Source organism: Belonocnema kinseyi, chromosome 9 (genome assembly GCF_010883055.1).
Source record: "Belonocnema kinseyi isolate 2016_QV_RU_SX_M_011 chromosome 9, B_treatae_v1, whole genome shotgun sequence".
NCBI lineage: Eukaryota > Metazoa > Arthropoda > Insecta > Hymenoptera > Cynipidae > Belonocnema > Belonocnema kinseyi.
Window position 1 is genome coordinate 73,077,253 of NC_046665.1, and position 9,517 is coordinate 73,086,769.

General features: G+C 31.3%; 1 protein-coding gene across 7 annotated transcripts in view; it reads right to left on the reverse strand.

The window, feature by feature from the left end:
- LOC117180843 overlaps positions 1–9,517 on the reverse strand; it is a 291,065-nt gene that overhangs the window by 168,366 nt on the left and 113,182 nt on the right. For 3 of the 7 annotated variants that reach the window (XM_033373373.1, XM_033373372.1, XM_033373371.1), the window contains one exon: positions 3,288–3,755. In XM_033373373.1, coding sequence (XP_033229264.1) covers positions 3,288–3,566 — 279 coding nt within the window. In that variant the 5' untranslated portion in view covers positions 3,567–3,755. Of the gene's footprint in view, positions 1–1,056; positions 1,529–3,287; positions 3,756–9,517 lie in introns of those variants that run through there. The other 4 variants (XM_033373378.1, XM_033373377.1, XM_033373376.1 and 1 more) reach the window with 2 other exon arrangements.

The window sequence follows — 9,517 nt, forward strand, 5'->3', positions numbered from 1 at the left end:
CTTTAGGACAAATACCGCAAGACCAAACTCTGATTAGAAAGAAAATTATGTATGCAATAATAATAATAATAATAATAATAATAATAATAATAATAATACATAGTCTATAAATAAAAAAGATGGAAGATGAACTTCATCAAAACTGATTCAAAACTGTTAAATATTGTCAGTATAGTATAGAAATTTTACAGAAAAAAACTCGAAAATAGTAGTTTTCATGAAGAAATCTTCATTCAGAATTAAAAAGTTAAAAATTGATGCAAGTGTTAGTGTAAGAAATATTCGCATCTGCCAAATAGTAGTCACAGATTCTTTTAAAGCTTCTGAATAGGTCGAATTTTTAATAAAACCACCCTGATGTGACCTAGAATCAGCACTTCCATCAATCAGGCTTCTAGAAATTTTAGTTAAAAACTACAAAATTGTTCGTCAATCCATAGCAGAGTCTCGTGATAAAACCATAAGTTATTTGTATTTTTATGCGAATTTTCTTCTAAGGAGTAATTGAAAAATTGCAGTAAAGTTTGAGAGGACCCTACGGAATATGAACGGATGGTAAAAAGGTATAGTTTAGGCTAGTACAGTAGAATCACACAAAGCGCCCGGTTCTCACCAAGCGCCTGCTTAGTTGAACCACGCCCCTGAGGCTTGGCGGGAAATACCTCTGAGAAACATTGGCGGAATATTTGAATATCATCTCGCGCACGCGCAACTAGTGTCTCGCCACTTTCGAAAAGTATTGGCGTACTGTACGAAGGGTTGTCGTTACGGTCAATCAGTAGATAGAAGGAAGTATAAGGACTAAGGTTGATCTAGTGTCCGTGGCTGACACTATCAGCCAAGTCATTCAGGGGCTGGCATCTGGTGAGCCCTGGTATACTGTTCTATTCAGATTCAAAAATAATTGGTTGTAGACCACCCTAAAGTAGAATGATTGAAGAAGTTACGTACCGCTTGCATTAATCAATTTAAATTAAAGTTAAAAATTGAAATCTTGGTCTCTAGCAATCGGTATTTTCTGTAAATTGACCCCCGAAGGAGCAGGGATAAAATAACCTCGTCAGGTTCTCTCACTCGGGCTTCGTCCTGCTGCTGCGCCCTTTTCAGGGCCGTTTGCTCAGCCATAACTCTTTGCCTCTCGGCGGTAAGGATGCACTTCCTACAGGCGCATTTCCGGTAGAGACAGTACCTCTTGTGGCCCTTGAGCCGCTTCTTTAATCCATGATTACTGCATCGGGCACAATTGGGTTTAGTACGGGCACTCCCGACTGCGTTCGAAGACGACGAAGATGATGCTATCGAACCCGGCATTGTGTCATTACCGTGATCCATTTCAAGTTGATCACCACTTTATCACTACCGATACGTATAAACACGTATATCTAGTCTCACTATTTAATTAATCAGAATCTTTTCAATTTCAACAGTTTTGCACTACTTTCTAGTCTTTTTTGTTTTTAAAAACTAGCACTTGACACCAACACTCAATAATTAACTAGGCTTAGGAAAACCTTCTCTGCCCGGTCAACTAAAACAGAAATATTACCCAATTAATTATGGTGTTAGGGTGTTAACTGAAACATTTCAAGGTGGCCGCAAAGGTTTATTTTCAAAATCCCCTGACTTTTCCTTCACCATTAGTAATTGAAGACCAACAATGTTAATTTATGAATTGTTAATTTATCATTCTCAGGGCTACCACAACCTAATTTAATTGTAAAAAAGGGTTATTTCTCACCTAAATTCATAAGAACCTTATAATAATTCACATTTAATTAAAAACAATTTAAATCAATTGAAAAAAATTCCACTGATTTCAGTAAAATTTTAGTGAATTTAGAGAAGCTTAAGAAAAATGAATGTAATTTAATCAAATTAATAAAGATTCTCGTTAATTGAAAACATTTGAAACATATGCAAAAACGCAGTAAGTTTCAAATAAGTTTAGCAAAATTCAAGGAATTTTTAAAGAATTTAATCAAACGTCTGAGAATCCAAGGTGATAAAAGATTTCAAGAAGAATTTAAAATAGTTAAAGATAAATTAATAAGACTCAGGGTGAGTTTAAAATTAATTTTTAAACATATTTTAAAATCTATCCATATTTTCAAAATCCTACAAAATCCCTCACTTTCTTGTGAAGGAATACTTTGAAATTCATTAAAATATTTTAAAATATCCTGAAATCCTCGAAAATTTATTAAAATACCTTGAGAGCTTTTAAAATCCTACAAAAATTTCAAATCCTTGCAAATTATTGAAATCATTAAAAAATCCCCTAAAATATTTCGAATCCTTTAAAATATTTTGAAATCTCTTGAAATCTTTGGAAAACTTGAGAAAAAATGTAAAGCTCTTGAAAAGTTCGAAAAATAATCTAAATTTTTTTAAACCCTTGTATTTACTTCAAATTATATAAATCTATTTAAAAATCTGTAAAATATTTCAAATCTTTTGAAATATTTGTAAATATTTCACAACTCTTGTAGATTTTTTTGGATTTTTAAAAATACCCATACATAGTTCAAAAGATTTCAATAAAATTGAGAAATAGGGATGGACCTGAATTCAATAGTGGTTAAACATGAGTTAATTTATTAAAAGGAAAGTGACTACATTCAATAACTTCACTTTAAAAAATTGCTACAAGTGACTGTGTGGCAGCTCTGATTATTATTGACAGTTACTTAATGTGCTTCTTACAGAAATTTCCTGACTTTGACTATTTTTTTTTAATCCCTAGCTTTTCTCTCGCCCACAAAATTCCATGACTTTTCCCCAATTTACAGCATTTCCTTGAACTGCGGCCACCATTTGAAACAAAAAATTTGTATCGCAGACCTTTTTCCTCGTTAGATTTATTGACTTAAGGTACATGTCCTAATTCCTGATCATTTTGACGTTTTAAGAAATGCAAATTGAGCTAAAAAATACTGATGAATTGAGTATTAATTCGAGTACAACTAACAATTAGATTTCAGGCTAACAATTGTTTTAACGAAATAGCAGTTTTTAAGGGAAGACTGACTTTACACAGGTCTTCTGAGATCAATTTTAAGAAGAAAAGACGATCGAATAGGTATCCCTACGTTTTCAGTTATATAAAATTTATTATTTTGATTTTTAATTTCTATAGATTCTTCCAAGGCAGAAACCTATCTAAAATGATTAGAAAATTACATACTCGTATTTATCAATCGAATTAAAAATTGAAAATTGTAATCTTGGTCTCTAGCAATTGGTCTTTCCTACAAAATTGATTTCCTAAGGAACAAGAAAAAAATAACCTCTCGAGGCGATATCCCTCGTTCCTCGTCCTGCTTTTGCGCCCTTTTCAGGGCCGTTTGCGCAGCCATAACTTTTTGCCTCTCGGCGGTGAGGATGCATTTATCACAGATGCAATACCGATTTTCGCAATACCTCTTATGGCCCCTGAGCTTCTTTTTTAATCCATGATTGCTGCAACGGGTACAATTGGGTCGAGTACGACCCCTCACGGCTGCATTCGACGATGATGACGACGATGAAGCATTCGATCCTGGCATGATATCATTTCCCAGATCCATCTCAAGACGATCGCCACTATATCACTACCGGTAGGTACAAACGCGTATAACTAATTTCACTATACTTATTTTACGAGAATCTTTTCAATTTCTTCAGTTTCATGTCTTTACAAAATTTGCACTATCGACATCATCACTCGCGATAATTAACTAGACAAATCTGCTCTCCACGATCTTTTTTTCGGTCAACTGAAACAGAAATATTTAACAATTATTTATGGTGTTAGGGGATCTATTGAAACTTAAGGGATAGCTTGACTGCACTAGGATGGTCCAAAATAAAACTCCATAAGATTAACATGGGAAAATTTTTGTTGTTGTAAAAATAAGACTCACGTCTCTGGGTTTGATCTTAGCTCGCCGGAGATTATCAGGATTTGTTGGGGAGTCGCTAACGAATAATTTCCGCTTATTTAGTTTGAATTTTGACCCCTCCCCCCTCCTATCCATTTTGGAGACCCAGAAAAAAACTGATATTAAACATTTTCCGCTAAATTGACACATATGAACTGCCCTTTTTCCTTTTTTGACATAAATTCATATTCGACAAGTTAAATGGTTTTGAAGCATTTTTGTAATATACTAATTTAAAATTATTTCAATAATTTCCATTTATGGCATTTTTTGCCTACTAACTAATTGAAAGTTACTGTTTAACATTTAATCGAACAATTAGTAATTGTGTGTAAGAAGCATCTTTGTTTAAATCAAGTATTTACCAGTCGTTTAAACAGTCAATTTTTATTTACTGCAAATCTTTAGCTCTTGTCAAAAAAACGCAGAAAACTCTATTGCTTTTCAAATTTGACTAACTTTGTCGCTTATTATTTAATATCTACATATTCAAATATTACTACTCTATTTTGTAACAAATTCGTATTTTTTAAAACGATTCTTGTTTGTTTAAGCAATGTTAAGATTTATCTATTTCTGTATTTAATGTTGTCCTTTGTCATTGTTGAGAGTAAGATGTCTTATTCAAATAAAAATATAACCGTTTACAAGTTTGTTAGAAAATGGGTTAATAATATCTAAATTACTTAAGTCTTTAATTAATAATAACAACACAAATTTTGATTTAAAATAAATAGAAATTGAATAAAGAACGAAAAATTAGATAAAAAAGCCTGAAAACATTTCGCTTGTCGAGTAAAAATGTATGGAAAAATAGAGGAAAAGGCCACTTAGCAAAAAATAGTAAATTTAAATTTTTTGGAGAATTTTGGTAATAGAAATTATTCTGTAGACTCGGGCATAACCTAATAATTATCCACAAGCTAAGTTTAAACCTAGCGTTTAAACCTTTGCGGCACGTCTTAATATTAACCTTAATTTTTTCAGGGACCTAACAAAAGAAAGGGGTGTCATGTCCTCTATGGGTGAAAGTCAATTTTTTGGACCATCCTATTTTGTACGGAGAAAAATGGACAGTTAAAACGTTAGGATATTTTATTTAGTGTTGGGAGACTTTCTTTGAACTTCACTTTTGGTATCTTAAATATACTATTACGTTACGTTTAGGTGGGAGGGGGGGGGGGGCTAAGAGGAGCCGGCATGTTTCTGTTACGATGGGGACGGGGGAAGCTTTCGAGAAATGTTACGTAACACTTATATTTATTTAAAAAACAATAATAAAGTAATATAAGTGGGCAGGGCGAAGTTCAAACAATACATGAAATCTGTTTTTGACGTATGCATGGAAAAATTGTGGTATCATATCAGGATAACCAATGATGTAAAAACGAAATGTTCAGGTATCACTCTTGACTCCCCGGATGGTTTGAAAGTTCTTAAGAATGGAAAACACCTTTTCTGAAGTTTCAAAAAACAAATACTTTTTTTAGTTTTGAAATATTAAAATTTTTCTGTGTTCTATTCGAACGAAAAAAAACACAGCATTATCTTAACGGATGCACAATAGTTTTTGCACATATAGGTGTTGCAGTTACCAAATCCAAAGAAATTTGATCGTTTTTATTGATGTTCCAAAGAATTATAACTTACTCAAAATTATTTTGTATAAAATACGATTCTATATTATTATCTGGAATCGAATACTGTGATGAAAAAATTAAAAATTCTTTGCACCCATAAACAAAATTGTAAATTTTCAAAATTTAAAAACATTTAAACCCTCTTTGATGGAAAAAAGTAATATCCAAAAAACTTGAAAGAAACCACAGGGGTTATTTTGATAGGATACCCGAACTTACGTGGCGTTATTTTTCTTTTTTTCTAATATTTTTTCTTAGTTCACTTGAAAGAAATGTTCAGTAAATGGAAAAGAGCAATTTTAAATTGATACATTCTACAAAAATGTTCCTGGATTACTTAAGTAAACATTGAAATTTGTGGTTGGTTTCGAAGTGGAAAGCAATGCAGCAATCGATCAAATTAATCCTAGGTAATTGAATATTAAAAATAAAATTAATTGATAACGACTTCTACATTTAGAAAGTCGGCCAGCACCTCGCCTCACAGCCAACTCTGTACAAGTGTACATCATTGTTCCGCGAATAGAACTTCAGAAAAGATCGAAACTCGAAAAAACGAGGACCACTGCACTCGATATTTCCTTTCGATTTTAATAAATTAGAATGAATTGCACTCACTTCAGAGACATGGTTCAAAACTTCATTATTGAATTGGAAATTTAACCATTTTATTATATTTTTTGTTTGAAAATTTATCTCTTTCTGTAGAAATTGAACCCTTTTTTGCTAAAATACAACTGTCAAGGTAAAAATTATTCTACTTTGGTTGAAAATAACTTCATTGTTGAAAATAAATATTTTCTGGCTCAACGATTTATCACTTTGGTTAAAAAGTGACACTTCTTGGTTGAAAATTCAACAGTTTTGTTGAAAATGCGTAATTTTGGCTTGAAAATTTAACAATTTGATTGAATTTTTTTCTGTTTTAACCATTTTTTTCTTCAAAATTAAACTATTTCATTCAATGCTCATCTTCTGGTTCAAAAATTCATCTGTTTCTGATGGTATGAAGATCATTCGAATTTTTGACTCGAAGATTCGACAGTTTGGTAGATATTCTTTGGTTTAAAAATTCAACTATTCAGCTTTTAAAATTTTTGAAACGAAAAAAAATTAAAACAAAAAATTAATTAAATAAATTTCGTGCTAACATTACGTCCACTGTTCAAAATATTCAATTGAAAATGTCCTTTCTGCGAGAAAACTAATATTCTGGGTTGAAAATTCAACTGTTTTGATGAAAATTAATCTGTTTTGGGTAAGGGGTAAACTTTCAATTTTGTTGAAAATTCGTCTTTTTGGTTAAATTCAACTCTTGTTTTATTTAAAATCAATATATTTTCTGTGTTAAAATATCAACTATATTTTGCACTATTTATGGAGAATTCATCTTTTTCATTGAAAAGTCAAAAGTTTTTGGTTGAAATTAGCTGATGTTGACAGATGCGTCCACTAGGTGAGAAAATTAAATGAAGCATGTTTGAGTTCTTGGTATAATGGTTCAAAATTTAATAAATCTTTACCGTTTCGCCTCTAGGCGAAAGGCCTCTTCTGATGTACAATAAATGATGTATATTAGCCATATTTTATAGCGGATGGTTAAAAAGTTTAACAATAAAATTACTTCCATGGTGGCATTATTAGAATGTTATAATTAAAAAATTGGTTGGCTATCACGTCATCCTTCATTCAGCCGCCATGATCTACAAAAAAATCGATTGAAAAATGTATTGCTTGTACGATTCTTGAAAAATCTTTTAACAAATTTTAATACAATAACTTGCCACAAGATTTTAACTCGCTTCAAAAACATTACAAGGATTTGCTCCGTTAAGATACAATATGGCTAATAAACATAATTGTATATCTGAAGAGATCCTTCGTCGGCGGGCAAAAAAATAAACGTTTTTTTAATAAATTATGGAACAGTATAACTTTGTTAATTCGTAAGAAACAGTACATAAGTGGTTAAAAATGTCAGAAAAAAACTGTATGTAATTTATGCACGGTCTATAATCAGCCACCAAGAAAATTTTCCAGTTCGTTTAATTCGTTGAGATGGCGGACATATTGTTTTAAGAATATTTTTCAAGAAAGGTTTTCGAAATAGTAAGAAAATAGTGTCTTCCCGAAAAAAATTGCCAAATAGTGTCAAAGTGTGGTGAATCCGAGACCTTTAATTGAAGTAAATTAAAGCAAGTAGTCAATATTTTACTTTTGTATAATATGTGCACTAAAATTATACAACATACTATGGCTTATCTGTCTACTTGTGACTTGTTTCACTGTCGCAACCATTAAACTCATTATTATGTAAAGAGCTATCGATCCTTATAAACGAGTCGATAGTCTGCTTTCTGAACTCACAGGGAGCCATTGTTAATGGAGAGGAAGCCCTTTGCGATGTTTTTCTTCTTTCAAATGCTAATTTCTTTGGAGCGTAATTACACTGACCACCAAATTAACCAAAGGTACAACAAACACTTTGCATCAAATGCCAAAGAAAGTGGAAAGAAAGTAGGCAACAAGTTCGCAGCTACTTGAATAGAGTCTGGTGGAATAATTGGTCGCGAGATAATCGCTAAAATGACAAGCGAATTCAAATTGCTTCAAACAATCTTTTAAACCTGCAAGATAATTTGTACTTATATTGTGATTTAATACAACTTCTGTATGAATCAACGAAAATTTAATGAATACTTTCTATTAAAACTTTTTTTCTACTAATGTTTGCATGCACAGTAAATCCCTGTCGAGTGGCAGTTGTTATATTTTTCGTTGCAAGTTACAGGTTAATCATAGTCATGACCGAAAGAGTAATTCTACAACAAGGGATGTTTTAGAATATTTTCTATTTCAGGGTGAGAGAAAATTTCAAATTTTCCTATATTGGATTTCTATGGCTGTAGCGGGGAAAATTTGTTTTCTTTTTAAGTGTTTTTTTTTTAGATTTACTTAGTTGCGACTCCCACTTCCATAACATTATAGACTTCCTAGAACCAACATAAACATATTTTATCGAACGTTGATTTTTCAATAAAATACATAAATTTTCGAGCAAATAAATTAATTTTAAACCAATACAGATAATTTTTTAACAAAAGATGGAATAGTTAAATTTTCAATTGGAAAAATTAATAATTTTTAACTCAGAAAAAAAATAATTTTCGAAAAAGTAGTAAAAATCAATGGTTGACAAATGAGTTTTTCAACCAAGTAGTTGAATTTTCAATAAAAAAATACATGTATTTTCAGCGAAAAAAGGCAATATTTGATATTTCAAACAAAACAGATTTGAACTATAAACCAGAAATAGTTGAATTCAACCAAAAAAGCGAAATTTCAGCAGTTGAATCCTTAATTAAAAGAGATTAATTTTCAATTAAGCGAAGATAAATTTTCAGTTAAAGGAAATTATTATTTTTAAATAACAAATTTTCAACATAAAATAAAATATTTGATACTGCAAACAAACAAAAATGCAATTTTAAATAAAAAAAGAGTTGAACTCAGCCAAAAAGACGAATTAAAAAAAAAGTTGTTTCAACGATGGATAAGAGATTTCTCAGTCAAGAAAGAAGTTTCATTTTATACCAAAAAATATAAAATTTCCACAAAATAACTAGGTCGTGGTATTGCAACTGACACTCGACAGTTCATGAATAAAAATGCTTCGACTTGAGTTCGACTTGAATTTCCCTCAATCAAGACATGCTGAAGTCGAAAATTTCGACTTGTGGATGTCTCAGTTTTGAGACGGAGCCAGACTTCAACTTATGTCTTGTAGACAAGTTTTTATGTCTTGAAGACATAACTTTATCTCTTGAGTCGTATTTTTATGACTGCAACACGTGCGGTTTATAATTTCGAGCATATACCTGCCCTAACAACTAGGGTAATTCTAACAGTCATAAAAGCTAATCTTTGTTAATGGTTAAACAATCTTGTACACTTTTA